At 39.7% G+C, this 22,982-nt stretch overlaps 1 protein-coding gene across 2 annotated transcripts in view; it reads left to right on the forward strand.

Moving 5' to 3' along the window:
• MDGA2 (MAM domain containing glycosylphosphatidylinositol anchor 2) overlaps positions 1–22,982 on the forward strand; it is a 241,464-nt gene that overhangs the window by 68,304 nt on the left and 150,178 nt on the right. For both annotated transcript variants that reach the window (XM_075192161.1, XM_075192162.1), the window contains exon 5: positions 16,805–17,134. In XM_075192161.1, coding sequence (XP_075048262.1) covers positions 16,805–17,134 — 330 coding nt within the window. The remainder of the gene's footprint in view (positions 1–16,804; positions 17,135–22,982) is intronic.

Below are 22,982 nucleotides of genomic sequence, written 5' to 3' on the forward strand. Positions count from 1 at the left end.
ATATCGTACGTTGGTTGTGTAGAATAGCCTATGCACACCATTAAATATTACTTGTCTAACATAGGAGGAGATGAAGTTATGCTTAATCAAAACTAAGCAACTGGCTCAGGTGGCTTTCACCCCTGTGTGCTAAAGGAACTAAGTTCATTAATTGATAGACCACTATTTGTTATATTATTGGACTCATCATCATGATCATCATCTATTTATTTATATAGCGCCACTAATTAATTCCGCAGCGCTGTACAGAGAACTCATTCACATCAGTCCCTGCCCCAGTGGAGCTTACAATCTAAATCCCTTAACATATACACACACACGCACAGAGAGAGACTAAGGACAATTTAATAGCAGCCAATTAACCTACCAGTATGTTTTTGGAGTGTGGGAGGAAACCGAAGCACCCAGAGGAAACCCCAAGCAAACACAGGGAGAACATACAAACTCCACACAGATGAGGCCATGGTTAGGAATCAAATTCATGACCTCAGTGCTGTAAGGCAGAAGTGCTAGCCACTAAGCCACCGTGCTGCCTTATCACTGGATCAATGCCACAAGTCTGACTTCTGAGGGATGAAATTCCTAAAAATATTGTAGAAAATACTTTGGCAACAAGCGTCAGCATTGTTTTCTGAATGATTGATCGTGCTTAACAAAAGAGGCAAGACGCTGTAATTGGCAGGTCGTGGACAGGCTCCTTTGGTTTCATTCTGTCACAGCTCCACTAGGACCATTTTGTGCATCGTCCTTAAAGAGTTTTTAATTTTTTAATCTTTGAATTTAAAAATTAAAATAAGTTGCCTAGGATTGAAATAAATATGGGAATTAGAAATTTGCTGAATATTTCTAAGAAACATTTTTTTTTAATGAAATGTGTGTGCTGAAGTGGGACCTGTCTTCCAGGGCATCCTGAGTATAAGCGCCCAGCATGTCCAAACCGAGCTTACTAGGATTTGTAGTTCCACAGACAATGCTCTGAGACTCCCTGTTATAGTGCGACCAGCCCAGCTTGGCACTGGTTGTGGATATTATGGAGGGACCCCCACACTGTTTGTCCTCCTGCATTAGCTGGTTAGTAGTGCTGATGCTCGCTACACGTTTATGAATATGGTGGGATACATTTTATTTATTTATTTCCCCAGTAACGATACATGCTGATGGTCATCATCAGCAGGAATATTTGCATATGGGAATGGAACAATGTGCGCGAGGAGTGGGCATGATCTTACGGGCTTGGCCACTTCCCACCAGTGGCATGCTCAGCGCATCCAAGTGCCGGTCCACCTCCACCATCTCCAAAACATCCTTTCGCTGCGACATGCACGGTGACATTTGCGCTGCACTCGTGCACCGCTGCTCTGCTATGCGGCAGTGGATGGGGCATAAATCCCAACCTAACCACCGCAGGACAAAGCTGTCAGTGCCCTTGGGTCGGGACTGTTGCCAGGTTTGTCTGTGTGAATTGCAAAACCTACTGTTACCCCCGTGAACTGGTTTTGGAACTGGATTAGCTTCATGTTTTGGTTTTGGCAACACCGCCCTCGTGTGTTTTGGTTTTGGATTTTTTAGAAAACAGCCTAAAATATGCTAAAATCAAATTTTTTTTGTTCTTTTTTGTTCCTACATTATTATTAACCTCAACAATAATTTCAAGTCATTTGCAGTCAATTTTGACCACCTCACAAATCACAATATTATTTTCATACACTTTTGGACAAATTCTGCAGCGACCTGGCTGGATGGTAGGCGACAGAACAATGACACAAACACATGGCAGTTCCTAGCACATCTAGTACACATTGGCACACAGCAATGGCAGAAAAGAAAAATGGTGCAAGATGGAATTGTCCTTGGGACCACCCTCCCTCCCTCCCACCCACCGTTATGTTGGATCTTAAAAAGGAATCCAGAAATCGCAAGATCCAAGATCTGACGATGTAACAATGACGTTTTGCCTCGTTTTCGACTCTGAGGGCGCGCGAAAGTACCGAGCCGGCACGGCTTGGTACTCCGATGCCCTAAGTTCAGGTGTGTTTGGTTCTCGAGGAACCGAGCCTGAACATCTCTAGTTTAAACTGATTTCGGGGGCGATTTCCCTTTAAACAAAGAGCAGCTTTTTTTATTCTAAAAATGAATGAGTGGAGTGAATTCAAAATAAAATTAAAAAAAATCTACACCAAGTAGAGCTGGCTAGACTGCAAAAATAAGTTAATCTGCTCATTCACTGTGAAAACTCACATTTGTCTTCTGCCTATGTATTCAAAAGAAAAAAAAGTTCTTAGTTATTCCTTATTTTTTTTCCAACCACAAACAAAAACACAGAAAACTGTGAGCAAAGCATTAAAAATATTTGCATTTAAATTGAAAATGTGAATGCATCAGCTCTCATAACCAAAAAATAATTACTTGGTATTGAAATGTTTGTGTATAGATCGTGGATGAATATACATTTGCAATCTAATTATTATGATACTTTTAAAAGATATGACTTTTAAGGTTGACTGTTCCGCCATCTGCTTTTTATTGGTAGCGGACGTCGCCCGTGTGTCACATAGGTCCGCAGGTTTCAAATCTTGATTTGTTCATTTTCTGACTAATTCACGTAGAACAATTCATACTTTCATATTTCTGATTTGGAAAATAATGAATGGAGGATATGCAGGGCTGTGGGCTGAAAAATAGTCATGTAAATGTAGCCTAAGAAATCACCAAATTCCTCGTGATTCGGTGGTGTCGCTGGTTCATTGTGAAGTGCCTACTTGCCTATTCTGTCGGGGAGTCTCCCAAATTTTGGGGAGTTCTCTAGGACACCTGGCAGAGTGGGCAATCCTCTCAAATCCCACTTGATGTGGGTGGGGCCTATATGATGATGATTATTATTATTATTATTATTATTATGATCTTTCATTTATAAGGTGCCACAAAGGGTCCGCAGTGCCGTACATGACATATACAGAAAAGAGTGACCCATGACACATGATACAGAGAGAACAAAAAATGAAGAACAAAAAAATGCAAAAACACATACACACAGGTAACATGGTAATGCAAATCAAATTATATCTAGGACAGTGAGTGAAAGTGATGGTAGAAATTAGCGAGAAGTAGGCCAAAGATTAAGAAAATAGGGCTAGGGAAGCAGGTCAAGAGGTACAGAGGGTGATGGTTCCAAAATTAGTATAGCTATAATAAAAAGAAATTTGTGTTTTATTAGTGATAAATTAATTGTAACTTTATACAATGGTGGTACGACTGGAGTAAGGCCAGTTGGAAGGCCGTACCCTGGGTCTGTGTTAAGTTCTATTCATTTCTGTAGTTCAGTACAAATTCAGACTCATTAGTTTCAAAAAACTGTAAAATCATGGAGGAAACCAAAGAGATATATATTGTAAACTTTATATGTCTCCCACTTTTCACAGAAATGTCCCCATTTTCCACTAGAATTATTTACCACACAGTGCTAATTTCCCCAAAATTCCAACACATGATGAATCCAAATAAACAGGATACGTGATAATGCAAAAATAGCATATTTCAGTTCATATACGGAGTTAGACACATCTCAAGATATGTCCAGTTCTGCATCTGTAGCGTATTTGACAGTATACCGGCAGGAGTACTTACACCCACATACACAGCACCATAAACATTTGTAAACAATTGTTTTCATAGACGAAAACACACAGGGCCTTCTTTTGTGATTTTAAATTCCTCATATATATTGGACGTATCCTGCAGTGTCTTTTCTATAAGAGAAGACCAGATCTATGCCCGTATTCATCACCAGACGTAGCTTCACATCCAGAGCTGGATTAAGGCTCTGGGGTGCCCGGGGCACTTTAGACAGGGGGGCCCCTATGGTGTACTATGGCTATAATTTTAGACATATACACAGACAATACTGTGTGCACTACTGTTAGGAGCACACAGCTCTGCCTTCACCAGTAGTACAGTGTGATGTGGGACATACCTCCCAACTGTCCTTGTAGTTGGACCAAATCTTGACTAAGCGAGATAGTCGCCCAAATTCGGGACTGTCCCACCAGATTCAGAACAGATGGCAGACTGTCCTCCTCTCTCCTACCTGTTCTTGTAACTTTCATCACCTATGGCTGCTGGTGTCTTAAACTCAGTTGTTGCTTGTGTAGATCCTGGAATGTTCGTGAAACCTAAAACAGTCCTGGCATTAAATCAATGCACCCACATTTAATATGTAGGCCTCCCTCCCTGCAAATAGGCCTGAATATAAAATTAAATAAAATTAATAGTATACAAATTTAATAATAGAACTGTTTCTCCCAACTAGCCCTGACATTGAATTAATAGCATACACATTTAATAAAAACTATTTCCCTCCCCAAAAAACGGCCCAGCAATAAATTAATAGCATTCACATGTAACAAATAAACCACTTTCACACAACCATTGGTGACAATTATTATTTCATATTCACGTTTAATAAATTAGCCCTCCTTCTCCCCAAACTTAGACCCAAATTAAATAATAAATAGTCCCGAATCCAGCACAGCATTTAATTAAATATTCCACCAACACCAGTAAAATAAATATATATGATAGCACCTATCAATTAAATAATTAGTCCTCATGGAAACTGCACCATTAAATTAATAGCCCACATATTATTATTATCTTTTCTCTGTCTCAATCTCTCACCTCTCTCCCTTTCCACCTCTCTCTCCCGTTGTCCTTTCTCTCTCACTGTTCCTTTCTCTGCCACACTGTCTCAGCCTCATACTCTCTGCCCCCCTGTCTTCTCTTACTCTCGGTTTCTCACACTCAGATAATTTATTATTCAGTTATATTTCAAGAACATTACATTGACATTTTGTACACTAAGCTTTCTCCAAGTCATACACAGAACAGTTATGATCGCTATTCAAGCAGAAGAGGTCCAAGACAAAGCTGTTATCACTTTTTGTTACTCACCTAAGATTCACTCCATCATTCTCTCTCCCTCTCTTCGCATACCCCCCCCCCCTGATGCATCCGCGCACCTCTCATTAATACAAACCCTCCCCCCTTCAGACGGACCAAGTCATTGGCAGGAGTCCAGATGTACAGCAACACTGCGGCTGCTGTACATTTTAGATCACTGGCTTGTAGGTGCTGCGCGGAGGCTTCTCTCCTCTAAGCCGGCGGCGGGGGGCCCTCAGAGAGAGGGGGGTCCGGGGCGCATGCCCCCTGTGCCCCCCCCTTAATCCGGCCATGTTCACATCCGCTCCTTGTTGAATGCAGACGTGCGTATACCCGATTCACGTGCATTAGTGTGCATGCCTTAATGAAACAGGCCCATAGGCTTCATATAATACAGAAGAAACAGCTCTCTGTGTATAAATGGCTCACAAAACCCTGTAATATGTGGACATTCCGTGAAGTCAGTACCCAGCAGCTTCAGAGGTGAGATTGTAATCAGCCAATCAGAGGCGGTTAGCTAGTGCATCATAATCATCACGTGTATGTCTCCCAGTCCCATCGCTGCCAAATATAACATAGCTGTAGAAGAGGAGTTAAAGAAAAGGGGCATATCCATATCTGTGTTCATGTCGGCATCGACTCTCAGTTCAGCGAACGCCCCATTACTGAACTCTACGTTAGAACGCCTCTTCCCTCCCCCATCACGCTTCTTCAGGCAAAAGGGGACACAAGGGAGGATGCCCGACCTCTACATTGGAGTAGGTACTTGCAGGTTTTTTTTTGTCGAAGTGCAGCTAGTAACATTAGGAAATTCTGAGGTGCTGTAAGATCCTTTTAATAAACTATAGACTTGTGACATTTGATGTTTGCTGATTCTTTACATTTCATGCACTGTGATTGACCTGATTGTCCAGTGAGTATTATTTAGTCAATCCATATTGGGTGAATCTAGAACAATTTGTGGATTATTTCCGTGATGGCAGATCTCCGGTTTCTAATTTCCAGCGCCGAAAAAAACTTTAGGTCACATGATCACCCCATTTTTTTTTTTATTTCAAAGTGATGGGAGCTGTAGTTATATAGCAGCTTATGAGTAGAATAGGATGTGATGCAAGGAGTGGTTTTAGATTGTTATCCAACAGTAACATGATGTGACCCCCATTGTAACTCATCGGCTTTGTACCGAAGCCAATCTGTATGTGTAGTAATGAGCTCTATCCGGCTGCTTATTAGTCATAGTTTTCACAGTTTCCTACAGAAAATGTTCTCTCTCTCCCTTCTTCCTCTTCATATCACGCTTTTCATTTTAAACCAAAAATTAAAAGCGTGATAAACCAATGTTCAGTGTAATAAACCAAATTAACCAACCTACTTGTGTGAAGCGGAGTTATGGTCTTTCTGTCAATCTGAAGCCAGGGAATGATTTCTGTTAAGAAGCACATATAAATACTTAGCTCCTTGCACATACCAGTTATTGAGACATATGTCACTGTAAGGCCCAGATTTATATTATTACCACCTCACCACCACTGTGGTAACTCAGCATGCCCCAACCCCTTTGGGCATGTTACCTGTGTAAAAGTAGTATAAAATGGGAATAATTAGCCTCTATTTTAGTCTATTTACATTATAATAAGAAGTCAATTATGAACACAGACCAGGGCGCCCCTTTATAACATTGTGACCTCTATATGGCCTCAAGCCACAAATCCAGGCCTGGTCACTAGCTATTAGCAAGAACTGTTTCATTATGTGTGAGAAGGGCCCTTTCTTTTTCCACTGAGTGCTAAGGGGCAGTACCGTCAGGCACATTCACGTCTACTTTATCCAATGCCTTTACGCGTTTCACAATCCTCACTTGTGGCTCTATTTATTAAATGGAGAACACCTCTATTCCCAACCAAAGCGGGCATTTTGGTTGGATATAGGTATTCTACCTATTTGTCAGGGGCCACAGCCCCTGTTGTTTGGAAAAGTTGTAGGAGGGTGTGTGAAAGCCAAAAAGTTGTTTGAAAGCGGAGATAGATAGCGCAAGATTTTATTGAGAAATCATGGCAAAAGGTGATTTTGTATTGCTGTAATAAGCAGTAAAAAAAACCAGCCCCATTGCCACGTATTAGTAAATAGGCCCGTTGGTCACATGTTCAGCCAGGTAAAGCCAAGTACAGAGTTTTCAAGCAGGTACAGATGTGTGAAAGTTAATGAGTTGTGAGCTGGATTACCAGATACCATAATAGTAGAGAGCGATAGTGTATACCCCAGCAGGGGCTTGCACAGAACAAAAGAGAAGCTGAAACAGGCCTGCACTTAAAAGTGATAATAACCAGAATACCGGGATTCGCAACGCAAACAAAAGATCATGGCTAAAATATGGATCTTTATAATTTTGCTGTGCCTATGGCATCTATGGAAAATCTAACTCAATATATTTACCTTAACAGGGATTCCACTTTAACAGCTTGTACATGCTCTCCGGCAATGGTTTTTAAAGACATCTTTCTTTCTATCTTCCATCTGAGCTTTTCAGCCATGTCTTTTATCATTAAAGAGTTTGTTGCCCTTGGCTATGACACATAATTGCTCTCAGGATAAGGGTGTATCCAATGAAGAGAGCACAACAGCAAAGATAAATATCTTTGCCCTATATTTTATTAGGTGTGTTAACTTTGTCCCAAAATGAAGTAAAGTAAAAAATGTTCTTTGGAAAAGCTGCAGGAGGGTGTGTGAAAGCCAAAAAGTTGTTTGAAAGCGGACAATCCCTTTAAATAGTATTCTTTTATGCGTAACAGTTATATGACCATCTGGTGCATATTTCCTATTGCAGGTTTTGTAATTGAACTTGCCAGGCTTCAGTGAATGGCTTCTTACCGTCTCTGAGACTTGGGAAAGGATACAGACTTCAAAGCAAAGTTTTCTCGCAGACTTTCCTCCTTGGGATGCAGCATACTATATTAATTTTTAGCGGAAATTGCTTTATGTCCTGGCTTCATTTTTCCTGATATTGCTGATTTCAGACTTGCCAGTTTTTAATAATAACAAAAGGACACTCCAGGGGTTTCGTTACCATCTGGTAATCCAACACCGAAGGCCATAAGGTACTCAGCAGCATCTTATGCCTCATTAATCCTAAAAGTTTATATTATAGAATGGCAAATGAGCACTTGTTCCTCTGCACGGTGTCAACATGTTGTCTACGGGCAAATGTCTCACAAGCAAAGATCGACTTATCAGAGAGTTTCTCTCCCCTACGCACAAGACAACTGGCATCTTTTTGTTAAAAGTACCATGAAAAGTCATATGTTTACCTAGGCTGCTTCTAAGAAACATACTTGCTAGGTTTCTTATATTTGCAGTAGAAGTAAATTTCACAAACAAAAAAGGTTTATTTGGATTTTTTATTGAACGCAAAGAAAAATATGGATCATCCATGAAGATTCAAGTATTGTAGATCATTGGAGATATTCACCACAGAACAATTTATTTTTATATTATTTGCATATATAACAGGTCCCAAACATAACTGAGTACATAAACAAGATAGGGGAGATAGGAACGTAGGCATTTAAAGCAAATGGTAAAAGGAGATGGGAACTAATGGTGAGTGCGAAGGCAGCGTGTGCTAATTAATTTTAAGGTAAACTGGAACATTACAACAAATATTATTATTAAATTTCATTATTAAATTTAGCAATACCACCTGCAGTTAATTAGTTTTTTTCACTTCCCAAAGTTCTGTGGCTGATCCCTACAGCCATTTTTCCCAGGTACCGGTTACAAACGGGACTGTAGGGTGCTACAAAAGAGTGGAGGTGACCTCAGAGGATGGCTGGGCTGGGGGGCATCTGCGACCTGGGCTGGTCCCATAGTGGGCTACTTTGGGCTTGATCACTGGGCCACATGCATTTTTTTTCCTTTGAAATAGGCAGTTGAGTGGAGTCTTGCTCCTGGCGAAAAACTTTGCAAGCCCTTCCCTGAATGAGCGGGAGGGTCAATGAGGAGCAGCAATCAAGGACATTGTCTTCTGCAGCTATTTTAAAGTACTGAATGAAACTTTTGATGGTAATGGTGCTTTAATAGTTCCCTATGAAATTTGTATCAAATTAGAGATCTCATTTCAAAAACACATTTATAATGATTTTTGATTCTTGTCAAATTATCCTCTCCAAAAAAAGAGGCTTATGGGTAAAGCCATTTGCTTGAGAGGCCTTTGAGTCACTGGGTTTTTAGAATAGGAAATATTGTTACGCTGCTGATGCTGAACATCCCCCCCTGTAGCCACACCTGCTGTAGACCATCTTGGCTTCATCAGAACAGAGCAGGTTATTCTGGTCAGCATGTGAAGACTCTAAGAAGCTAACTTCTCCTTCAAGAGTGGATTATTTGTCTCTTTTCCCCAGATGAATTTAGCATTTTTTGCAGTGCTTCAAACAGCCTGTAACTGTAATATCAGTATCTATCCATATAGCCAAAGTAGCCCCAATTGGACTAATTGAGTGAATTATATTAGAGAGGTCATCAAGTGAGACCCGCCTGATGTGAAAGGCTCTTATAGTGAACCTGAACATATCACATGCCAAATGAATAAATCGGAGGCTAAACTATATTTAAAAGGATGATCAAATAAATAAAAAAAAAATTCTCATGATTGTGTCCTGTTACATAAACGATGGGGGTCTTAAAGATAATAATTATTCTATTTTAGTTAATTAGATCATCATAATATTTATATAAAATCTGACCATTATATTAGAGGTCTAGAAATGGCTTCCTGAAATCCAGATCTTTCCTTGCAGAAGGAAGGACTGCCAGCGAGCAAAGTAGACACATTTATCTAGTCTTAGCACATGTCCGTGTCATTTCAACTTCAAAGCTTTAATTATAGCAATGTTCACAAGCCACACATTGCTTTCATATAGGCCCTGGGTCTGGCTGCCTTACATACATATCACAGGATCAAAGTATTGTGTTCTTGTCATTTAGGACCCTGTGCTTTGTGATGCTTTGCTCATATTAGCAGCTTTCATTTCCTTTTCATTTACAATTTGCTACAATTTCGTGTTACCACTAAAATAAATTATGATATTTTTTAGTTAAATCAAAATGCCCATGAAGGTTAAATGTACAATCAGGTCAGCGACCTTCATTTTGTTAGGCACCTCCGTCTGCATAATCTTCTGACCCCATTCAACCACTTTCCAAAGCAAATACAGTAGAATGCTCTTTTGTTTCCTAAAGGGAAATCTCAAAATCAATTAACTCGTTAGGGGAAGCACAGTTCGTTGAGCAAGTGCAAAGCAAAAAATATGCACATTTCCATTTGGGGGCACAGATGTAGGTGTCAGTCCATAGCCTTAATAAATGTGTTGGTTTTTTTTTGGTTGGGTGAGATAGAATATTGACCTGTTTGTAAAGTTATGTGCACTGACTACTTGTGTTCCTGTCGCCCACCCCATTCATAAAGCAACTTCCCCAAATTATTGTTGTTTAACTGCATTTTTAAAAAAAATACTATATATTGGCTAAACCACAGATGAGTTAATGTGGACCCCTCACTTTTTCACAGAGGAGGTAGCCATTTTGGGAGGTGGAGTCTTAAGTCATGAAAGTATATCAATTCACTAGGAACTGAGACATAAGGCATGTGTATTATGTCTCTGTGATGTCAATAATTGTCTGTGCATTGATAGGGTGAAATTTATCAAGCTGCGATTTTCCGGGTTTAAAAAGTAGAGATGTTGCCTATAGTAACCAATCAGATTCTAGCTGTCACTGTGTAAAATGTACTAAGTAAATGATAGCTAGAATCTGATTGGTTGCTATAGGAAACATCTCCACTTTCTCAAACCCACAATTGCAGCTTGATAAATTTACCCCTTACGGTGAAAATTGTTGAATACAGCAAAATGGCTGCCTTCACTTATTCACACCTCAAACCAGGCATTGGCTCCCTTGGAAAATTCAAGTTTATATTCTTCAGCTCTGAGCTCTAAAAAAAAGCTCTGCCAAGTGTGCCCAGTTAATGTCACTATTGCTCTTTATATATATGAGTCTCACAAGGCTACTATTTATTTTTATTTATTTTTTTGCAGTATTGTTTTGTTCCAAGCTATCAGCCTTCCCTGATTAACCGTTGTCTAGCTGAATTTTCTTGGACATTTTGCATGTGTACAACAGCCCAAAAACAGCACAACGACAATGGGCAATTTAATAATAGTACAACATGTGCTGGAGCAGCACAGCTATTACAATCTGACAAAGTCGTCTACAAACCCGGGGGCACACCTACTGCCGTGATTTTAAAGTTCCGCGCAAAAGTTTTGTGAGATCATTTGCAGCATTGTGGTTACAGATGAGAGATTCACTTGCAGAAAAAAGTAAGAATCCAATTTCAAAGTCCTGTCTGCTACCACTTGTGGTTCTAATTTAATTACAGCTTTTTTTAAAAAACAAAACAAATTTCCCTAAAAACGACTTAGTTTCCAAACCTTATTTAGGTGCAGAGTGAGGAGCAGTCATACACCCAGCCCATATTCAACAAGGACTCCGACCCAGCTCCAACTATTTTTACCCCCCCCCATTGATCATCAGCTTTATGTGCTAAACTACTGGAATAACAGGAAAATACATTCATGTCACAACACAAGGAAAATTTTAATTTGCGTTGCAGGCCTACTTCTAATATAACTATTAAAATGAGAGAACTTGGGACTGGTTTGCAAACATATATACAGACCAACCTGCCACAATGATGTGTCTTTGCATTACATTAGGTTGGTGCCTAACTGTGACAATAGAATAATCATAGTGGCTTAAATAGCTATGTTAGTGAGAGTAGCCACATTGTTTTGCACACATTAAACAATGGAGAGCAGAACTCAGGAGACTACTCCATCGCCTCAATCCCATCTCCTTATCTCTATGTCCTTTTATACATTTCCTTGTCCCCATCTCCTTATTATCATCTCCTCGTCCACATCTCCTTATTCCCATGTCCTGGTCCACATCTCCTCATCCCCATCACCTTGTTCACATCTCCTCATCCTCATCTTTTTATCCACATCTTCTCATCCCCATGTCCTTGTCCACATCTCCTCATCCCTGTATACTTTTTTTTTTTATAAATTTCCATGTCCCCATATCCTTATCATCTCCTCATCCACATTTCCTCACCCCATCTCCTTGTTCACATCTCCTTATCCCCATATACCTTTTATAAATGTCCATGTCCCCATATTCTTACTATCATCTCCACGTCCACATCTCCTCATCCATATTTCCTCAACCCCAACTCCTTCCCTCCCATCTCCTCATCCTTATCTCCTTCTCCCCATCTCCTCCTCCCCATCTCCTCATCCCTATACTCTTTTCCATATCTACTCATCCCCGTATTCTCATCTCATTTGCTCATCCCCATCTTATTGTCCACATCTTCTCATCCCCATCTCATTTTCCCCAATATCCTTCTCTCCGTCTCTTCATCCCAATCTCCTCATTCCACTTTCTCCTTCCTTTCTCTTTGTCCACATCTTCTCATCCCCATCTCCTTTCTCCTCATCTTCTCATTCTAATTCCTCACCCCATTTCCTCATCCCCCATCTTCTCACTGCATCTCTTCTTCCCCATCTCCTCACCCCATCTCTTCGTCCCCATCTCCTAATAAGCATTGACCTTTTAATTTAATTTGACCACAACATATGAAAATAATCACAAGCTAGTTTGCTAATTCACAACTTTTTAAGCAAGGTGTGCTATGCAGCACTACTTATAATTATATCATCTTAGAATATACACATCAGAGAATAATTATACTCTCCATGAATTATTTATGTATTTTTACTTTTTAATTATTAAGTTAAGAGATTTGGGTCTGAAACATGGCCTGTAAGGTCCTTTCCTTATTAAATTTACACACACGCGTGTTTAGTGCCTCCCACCCCCCCCCCCCCCTGATGTATATACACAGGGGGCTGACAATACATTATGAAATAATGGAAAAAGTCTGTTCTCTGTGTCTGCGGCATCAGAGTAAAAATATTGAATACGTTCACTCATACTTATTTTTTATTTTTTTTCTACCTAAGCCACTGCTTCTAAATAAATGTATTTTCAAAGAGGTGTACAGCGCACGTGTTATGTGTTGATGAAATACAATGTCACACTTCACTGGTTACATGCATCTGAATATGAGCGGACCGGGGGAAAGGGAAAACTGTAGCGTGTTCTCAATTTCACCCGAGACTGGTCAGTGCATATTACAACGGCGGAGACAAGAGTATGTAAGCAGATGATGAATTCTCTTCCAGAATGGAATGGAAATGAATTCAAACTATTACAACATTTGCTGTGCGCTTCATGTATAGCCAGACAGTGACACCAGTGGTTTCATCAATTGCATTCCCTTTTATTCCTCTTCTGAATATAAATGTTTCAGATACAATAATAGGAATATAATGACAGATTCAAAAGATAGAATTAATATGATCAAATAGTATTTTTTAGGCTGCATTCTCAGCTGGAATATGTTATCGGATTTAAGTGGAACTATGGATAAAAAATTTTTAAAAAAATAGTATATTTTATTCAGTGGGTTAGTCAAAGATATGTATGAAATCACTCCGTGCCTAGAAACATTGTCCGGAATATGTTCATTAACATGTAATTGCCACAATCGCTGTATAAGTCCTGTGCAGATTGTACTCAGAGGAATGGATCCCAGCGGCTGGTGGCAATGTAGGGATCAGAGAGTAGCATTGATATATTTTATTATTATCATTTATTTTATATAGCGCCACTAATTCCGCAGCGGTGTACAGAGAACTCGCTCACATCAGTCCCTGCCCCATTGGGGCTTACAGTCTAAATTCCTTAACATACACACACACACACACAGACAGAGAGAGACACACAGACTAGGGTCAATTTGATAGCAGCCAATTAACCTACCAGTATGTTTATGGAGAGTGGGAGGAAACCCACGCAAACACAGGGAGAACATACAACCTCCTCACAGATAAGTTCATGGTCGGGAATTGAACTCATGACTCCAGTGCTGTAAGGCAGAAGTGCTAACCACTTAGCCATCACAGAAGATGAAACTTAGACTTAAGTATCCTCAGTATTGAATGTCAGGAAACTCAGCTGATGGTCATTATTATCCACTTGAAACTTACGCCAGTGATCAAGCACAACGCTAGTTTGCATCTCCAGACAGGCGTGTGTTTGTCTGTGTCTCCGTCTACATAAGTCACATTTGCTCTAAGACAACCTTACATGTTCCATCCTTCCCCTGTTTCGCCTCGTCAATCGTAAGGGGTCGCGAACGGCCGTAAGCGCAAGATGCTGCATGAGCCCCAGTGGTACTAAATGTTGGCTGCAACATCTCTAGAATCAGCATACAGAGAGTTAATGACAAAGGTGCAATAATAGTGAACAATAGGAGAATCATAAGGAGAATTCAAGGCTCTGCTACGCCATGTATCATCAGGGGCAGTGGAAGTGTTAGGTACAAGCACACAATAATTTGGCGAGCTGGGTTGATATTGTGTCTGAGGAGCGTCCGGCACCGATGCCGACACCAGCACCAAGGGTATTAAAAAGCCTTCCAAGCACCTAAGAGCTGTTTGCACATATCAGTCAGATTAAAATGAGACGCCAGGTGGCAGACAGGCGCGGGCTGGCAAATCTCAGCCCGGGGGGCGCACAGATGGCTGCATCACATGACACGCGATGCGGCCGCGTCATTGATACCGCGGCCGCATCGCCTGTCATGTGATGCGGCCGCAGGTGGTAATAAGGTAAACGTGCATCCACGGGGGGAGACCGGCCCGAATAGGGGTCAGACTGAGCGGCCCGGGGGGCCTATGCCCCCCTGCCCCCCAGCCCAGCCCGCCCCTGGTGGCAGACCTCAGAAGCCCACATATCCAGCTGGCAAGCCGATTGCCAAAACATCAATGGCAAGATGTTTGATGGTAGGCTTTAAGAGCAAACCCCTATGTAACAATGTCTGCCCGGGGTTTGCACCAATGTTGTTGCGTTGTGTGACGGCATGCAGGTACAGAGACAATCCCAAACTTGTTTCATTGTACTAGTTTTTGCACTTCTCCATTGTGTGGCAAGTTATACATAAACGATAATAATAACTTTACTTCATACTTACCAACTTTGGAGATATCGCCTCCGGGAGGGGAAATCTCCATGTTGCCTCTGGGGGACGTGTCCATAGGAATCGCATCATTTAGGCCCCCTAAACTGAACCTAATTCGGCCTATTACAGCAGGGGGTAGGGCCAAGATGCCGTGATTAGCCCCGCCCCTACCCACTTCACCAATGACGTGGTCAATATGCAGGTGGTTGCCCTGCTCTCCGAGGAATCCGGGAGAGCTCCCAAAAATCTGTGAGTCTCCCAGAGTGTCTTACATGCTGCACACCAATACTGGCGACCTCTATTTTCACTCTGCAATTCCATTCCCTCTTCGCAGTTTTAAATCGCTTTGTGTATTTTTAAATTTTTCCAGGTGCAAGTTTTGCACCAAGTAGCTGGAATTACTCCGCACACAAAAACCAGCCCTTAAATATCTATTGAAAAAGAAAATATATTTAATATGTTAAAGGGAAGGAGGCAACAGTAAGTCTGCTGTAGCACACAGATGGAGCACATTTATTTTACACAAATGAACTCCAGTTGAACAATGCATAAATCACACTGGGCCTGATTCATTAAGGAAAGTTAAGCAAAAGTAAAGCAAAAGTATGTTGCATTGGAGGGGGAGGTAAATTTAAAATGTGATGGCAGATTTATATTTGGGGTAGGGCATGTCCTAGATCATCTTTTAAATTTCAGTGTACAAATAAGCTATCACGTATTTGTGTGCTACATGAAAAAACAGATAGTTTATTATTTTACATATAAGGAAAATACTAATTTGCACCCCTTGCAGTGCAACATGGTTTTGTCCAGAAAACTTGAGTAAAAAAAACGTACTCAATTTTTTTCTTAACTTTCCTCAATGGATAAGGCCCGCTGTGTTTAACTCTGCTCCTATTGAGCTATTGAGATGGGATCTGGTGAATCCACCATGCCTTGGGGTGCCACCAGATGGTGCAGTATGTCGTAACAAAACTTGCTTCACTTGTATATGTGGGCAGCTTTATGGTACAGTGGTTAGCATTGCTGTCTTACAGCCCTGAGGACAAGAGTTCGATTCCAACCCAGTCAGTGTCGAGTTTGTATCTTCTCCACATCTTGTTCCCCTTTAAAGGCCGCTGTTAAAATTAATTATTTAAGTTGTATGGATTGTGTAATATTTCCAAAATAACGCTTTACTAAGCAGATTTACACAATTGTTTGGTTAAACATTGGAATTAATAAATGATGCAAGTGGATACTGAGCGGGTGTTCTTCAGTACAATCTAAAAATACTATTTGCATCTGGCAAGAAAAGAAAACTATGTATTGTCCAATAATGGTTATTAAAATGTGAAATGTTTACAAAAAGTGCAGTGATATATCCCCTCACTGTAACATCACCATAGCAGCAATTAAATTAAGCAACATGCAGGGTCAGCGTTTACTGTGCTCATCTCCTAAATGATTTTAAATTCTGTTTAAGCTGCTGATGCCTTAAAGGGACTACAGAGAACTATTTGTTTGCTTTGGGAATATGATTGGTGCTTATTTTTTAAGAGCCAATCAGATGTCCGCTTTTATTTTCTAAACTCTGCTTGAATAATGACAGCTATAATCTGATTGGTTGCTAATGGTTACAGCTCTGTTATTAAATATGTCACTATAAAGCCTTTTATTTAACAATACTGATGAGATTATTGATGTTATTTATCTGATTAATCCATTTTTTCTTTTAAATGTTAGCTTTAAAAAAAGGTCGGTACTGGATAACCCCGGATCCCTACCACAAGGACGACAACATCCAGATTGGCCGAGAGGTGAAAATATCCTGCCAGGTGGAAGCTGTTCCGTCTGAGGAGCTCACGTTCAGTTGGTTTAAAAACGGGCGGCCATTGCGGAGTTCTGAAAGGATGGTCATCACTCAGACAGATCCTGACGTCTCTCCGGGCGCCACAAACTTGGATATAATTGACTTGAAATTTACGGACTTTGGGACTTACACCTGCGTCGCTTCTCTTAAAGGTGGAGGCGTTCCAGACATCAGCAACGATGTTAACATATCCAGCAGCACAGGTAAGACGTTTAATATTCAAGTCAAATTATCGCACTATATCCAAAACATTTTAGTAGCAAAATTGACCAACTGCAAGGAAAGAATCAGGTGGACTTAACATACAGGTTGCTTTATATGAAAATGATAGAATTAACTAAGACAAATGTGTGTAGACAATTTCAACAACAGCGTGTGTAAATTGTGTTCTGTGGAGGAAGTGTGCATTCTTACAGTGGCAGGACTACCATTGGTGCGGCAGACAGAACCGTAACTTAGAACTCTAGCGCCTGGGGCGAGAAAGACAAATGCCGCCCCCCTAGCTCTGAATTTTAACCATATGAACCTAAAATATTCCTAAATTGCGCCCCCCTTCAGCATTGCGCCCTTGGCGGTCGCCCCTGTCGCACAGCCCTAGTTACGGCCCTGGCGGCAGATGCTGTGCACCGGGGGCCCATGGAGATAAAGGGTCCACTGCATTGCAGCTACAGAGGGTCGGGGGCTCCCTCCTCCCCACCTCTCTGCACAGGGGGCCCACAGCTTGTTAATTCTTCCTCTACATTCCTACACACCAGACTTCCTGTTTTGCATTGTAACAATGTCATGTAAAGACTGAATACAAAGGAATTTCTATGAGGTTTTTCTGAATATTCTTTATTTATTATGCAAAGAAGGTATAAAGTAAGATCTGGTATTGCATACATTTTTTCCAATAGTTTGCAGTGACTAGGAATACTCATAAGGGTATCGCAGAAATATGCGTATCAGCCAACATCTGAATGATTATAATCATTATATAATTATTAATTATATAATTATAATCATCAGATAATTTATCTGAGTAAACAAAGCTGTTTTGGTACATTTTTAATACTTGCTAGACTGATATATAATATGTTGAAATGAATGAGTCATTGTCTTTAGCTGATTATCGGGTTAATCGGACGATACGTTGCTGAATGGCCTGATATCACAGTAGTATGTACCCGGGAATGGTGAACGATTATCATTCAAAAGCAGATAAAATCCGTGATGGGGTTTTTCAACTAACTTGAAAATCTCGTTCAGCGATGGAACGATGTTGTTCCAAATCTGCAGTGTGTACTCACGATCAGGATCTCCATAGAGGATACAAAGTCACAATCTTTTCAGCCGATGGTTATGACAGATCAAGATGATCTGAAGTTAAATCTTGTAAAACATGTATAGTGTGTACACATGAATCAGCATCCTGATCAGGACTTTTTTTTTTTTTTCCAGTCGTTGGTAAAATCGTTATAGATAACACATTGGTCGAAAATTTCTCTAGCCTTAGAAACAGGAAAATAGCTGTGATGATCTTCATTAATGCAGATAAGAGGAATTAATATATACAACATTTGTAAATGCATTTCCAATATAAGTCTATGTCCACATGAGCATTTCACCCATGGATTTGGAGGCAAGACAAAATTTTCACCCTGTTCCACATTTGGGCTCAAAATTTTGCCATTTTTTTTGTCAAAATGTGTTCCTCCGGAAATTCCCCTATTAATTTAGATCGGTTAAGATTAAGAAGGAACTTTGACATATGTCATCATTAGAAGGGTAGTGGGTAGAGCTTCTGCAGCAGTCCCAGAAGCTGTTGTAGCTCATAGTTACAATGATGACCAGCAAATGCGACTAACCACAGAAACTCCAAGTTTTTGACAGACAATTACTAAATACAAGAGTACATAGCAATTCGTACAATGATCAATAGGCCAGTAGCAAAAAAAAATGTATCACTAGTAGAAATATTAATTCTGATACACCACATCAAGATCAATTGTATGACTTTCAGCTGCTGCATTTATAACTCTTGCACTGCTTTGTTGAACAGTGCTAGACACATCCCTAATCCTGCCCCAACCCACAATGTACAGCAGAATTAATTGATCACAGCTTTGTTTATATATAATAAATTCAGCAAAATCCCAATTTACAAGTATAGTGTCAAATGGCCAAAAGTAAAATTCAAAGATTGTGTTTGGGAAATGGCTTGTTCCACTGCAAACTTTGCTGCAGCTCAGCTCATCTCTACCAGCGGCACCCAAGGCACATACAAAATTTCAAGAAAAACAGGTGGCATAGCATCCGTGGAGATTTATTTCCTACACCGTGTGGGAGCATTGGAAATTATGCCTGCAAAAATGACGCAATCAGTGCTAAGCTGGTTAAAATACGTTCTAATAGGACGTGGGGAAAAAAGAGAAAACAAAACTGTAAAATCAAAAGAAAGCACAAAATAAAACATCAATTTGGACAAGTGAAACTCCAATTTGCAAACCATGTTATTATCAATTAGGTTTCCCATTTCTTTAACTCATTGTCGAGCTCTTACCGTCCTTTAAAACATATCTACTGAGATTTAGAAGATAAAAATTTGCCATATTATTTATTTTCTATTCCTCCGGATCTGGAAGCTATTACTTCAGTGTTATTTTGACACGAGAACTGCTTCTTGTAAATCATATCTGGGTTTTCATTAAAGATCGTATTGCTAGAGGGATATTTATACAGCTTTTTCTGTAACTGTGAAACAGAGTTCAATCAGTAGTATCAAATTAAAGACACACATCCCATCAGAGCAAGCGATTGCTTCTCTCAGTTACAAAGTGATTTCTGCATTCTGGCTTTTTTACCATCAACGTTCTGTACACGTTGTTGGTTATGTTAGCCATTAGCTGCTGCAAAGGAAATATAACAGGTTATTTGAGCTATAAATCAATATATGATCCATTGACTTACTCAGCCTTAAGCACTTCTTCCCTGGATATCCAACAAATGTCTGACTATTTTATTGCACATTACTGTGAGCTCCTAATTTAAATACCACAACTACTAGCTCACAAACAAATTGATTATGATAATCCTTATACCTAGATCTTACATGTTATGCATTCTTTTATGAAACACTTTCAAACGGAGAAGTCTGTTTATGAAACAGAGAACAGCCCTAAATCTGGCGATAATAGGGTTTCTCCCTATTTTTTAAAGGGTAACGCCAGTGAAAGCTATTGCCAGGTACGACTTCACAGAAAGGGTAGTGGATAAGTGGAATAGCCTCCCATCAGAGGTGGTAGAAGCTAATACAGTAGAGCAATTTAGACATGCTTGGGATAGACTTTAAGATATCCTTACAGAGATTAAAGGATCAAATAGGGTTTGAGGTTACTATAGGTTAGAAATTGGGCAAACTAGATGGGCCAAGCGGTTTTTATCTGCCGTCAAATTCTATGCTATCACCAGGGAGGAGGGGGCACTTTTTATCAAGTACCACCGCTGTCCTCCTATCGTTATCACAATTTTAGGATGACCATTGCAGAGACAGGGCACAAGAAAAAATGCTTTATTAGTTAAAACATTTTCCCTTTTTTATATATTAAAATAAATATTTTTTTTCTATTGTTTACTTAATTATTATTATTTTTTTCTGACAAAAGTCACGATCCCAGTGGAAATGCTGGTTCAGACATACGTAGAGGCTCCCTGGACTAGTTTGAGAAGCGGTAATGGTCCTCTTACTCTGCCAGTCAGAATCAATAGCGCCAACATGTACCATAGAGCTGTGCAATCAGAGAACTTTATTCGGCACTTCAGTCCCTGCCCGAGTAAAGAGATGAAGTGGAGAACATACAAGCTCCACCCAGAAAGCATCCTGGTCTCAATCAAGCTCATGGAGCTGGCATGCCAAGAGAGTGATTATTTTATTATTATTATCTTTAATTTATAAGGCGCCACAAAGGGTCCACAGCACCGTACATGACACGACATGATACTGAAAGAACAAAACAAGATAAAAATATATACACAGACACAGGTAACATGGTAATGCAAATCAAATTATTACTGGGACAATGAGTGAAAATGATGGTAGAAATCAGAAGAAGAAGTAGGCCAAAGCTTAAGAAAATAGGGCTAGGGAAGCAGGCCAAGAGGTACAGAGGGTGATGGAAGAGTGATGCCAACCTCCATCCCTCCCCCTCCCCATTCTCTATTGTTCCTATTACAGATGGATAAAATGCTACATACTTTTTAATGACTGTCCGAAAATGTAATAATGGTTGGCAACCATTGAGATCTTGAACCATCTTAATGTAGTTGATGTCAATAATTAGTTGCATTCCGTTGATGAATATTTGCTTTGACAGTTCTGTTTCAAACATCCAAAATTAATTTGTGGGTTGAGAGCCGATTCAATTTTTTAAATCACAGCATTTTAAAGTTGTCGTCTTAATACATTTTAAGGGGTAAATGTACAAAACCTTCTAAAAGGAAAAGTGGAGATGTTGCCTGTAGCAACCAACCAGATTCTAGCTATCATTTAGTGTGTTCTAGGGAATGATAGCTAGAATCTGATTGGTTGCTATGGGCAACACCTCCACTTTTCCAGTTCGATAAATCTACCCCTAAGTGTTCCCACTGTTAAATGACCCTAAATTGGCTTAATCAAATATCAGGCTATAAAAATTTGGCAAATATACCTGTTTATTGAATTCCATCCCATTCATTCGCCTCTCCTAACCACTTTTGAATGTTTTAAATGCACGGCAAAACTGATGAATGGATAATGTCAACATTATCCAAGGGACCTTAAATTATCCAGGTAACCTTGCGTAATGTTAATAAATGCTATTTGTGTTTTATTTACCCTATTGAATATATTTATAACTGCATAGATTCATAGTGCAAAAGACCTAGTACATAGCTCTGATGAGAAAATGTGTAGGTTCAACACCATACAAAATTCAATATTGATTACAGACTCGAGCACTAATACCTTCACAGTGTTTCACAGGACAGGGAGTCTTACACTTGAATGTATTGCATTCAACCAGTACTTAAATCTCAAATGACACGAAGTACAGGGCATCTTATGGAATCACTCCCAACCAGAGTGTAATTCTCCTGTAAATCAAAAAATCTTTAAACAATGTTTACGCAGCAGCTCCATATTCTGGCACATATACAGAAATGCTGCCTGTGGATTTTATACAGATTAACTGGAGCATTTTACTGTGTATAACAGGCAAGACTTCTCTAACGCCAACATTCTAAAGACAGTTATGATGAGATTTGCACTTTGTAAGTAGCGTAAATGATGGGGCATAGGAAACGGGTTAAACAGTGGGGTCTTTCTCTTTACCTTTAAAATATACTGTATTGTACATAAATAAGAACCGTATAATTTATTTATGTCATGAGTCCGTCTTAGTAATTCCTCATGTATATTATTTGAATGCTTTTGGGCTAATCACTACACTTCTCCTGTATACATTCTGATTGGTCATTATACCTCTTAATTATATCCAATCAACTTTAGCCACCAAACATTTCCCAATCACTTTGCCATCTGGTATTCTTGTTTCACATCTATATAAAACTAGACGTTTTCTATTAAACTTTTATGGTTTGTTATTTATTATAATTTTGTTTTGTATGAAATAAGTTTATCATTATTAAAAACAGTAAAGCATTAAACACTCATTTTCCCAAACCTCTTGCTCCTGCAAATCCTTACATCACTTCCTCCTAGTTCTTAGTTTAAAATAACTTTACTATATTTCATATCATCCCAACTGGGAAATTAGGATTGTGGTCTGTATGGTTCTCTGATCGATACAAACCACCCCCAATCTGACCATACAGCACCCCCTTTACAATAGGCCACACCTATCTTTAGAAAAGAACGCAACTCAAGTGTTGGCCAAACACGGACTCGTGAACGTATGTTTTTACAAAATGCTATGAAAACTATTTGAAATCATGTAATAATAAAAAAAAAAGATAAACTATGTTTATCACTAATGCCGAAATGATGATTTTCTTATGAAAAAAATGGGGAAAAAA

The sequence above is a fragment of the Mixophyes fleayi genome, chromosome 12 (assembly GCF_038048845.1).
Source record: "Mixophyes fleayi isolate aMixFle1 chromosome 12, aMixFle1.hap1, whole genome shotgun sequence".
Taxonomy (NCBI): Eukaryota; Metazoa; Chordata; class Amphibia; order Anura; family Limnodynastidae; genus Mixophyes; species Mixophyes fleayi.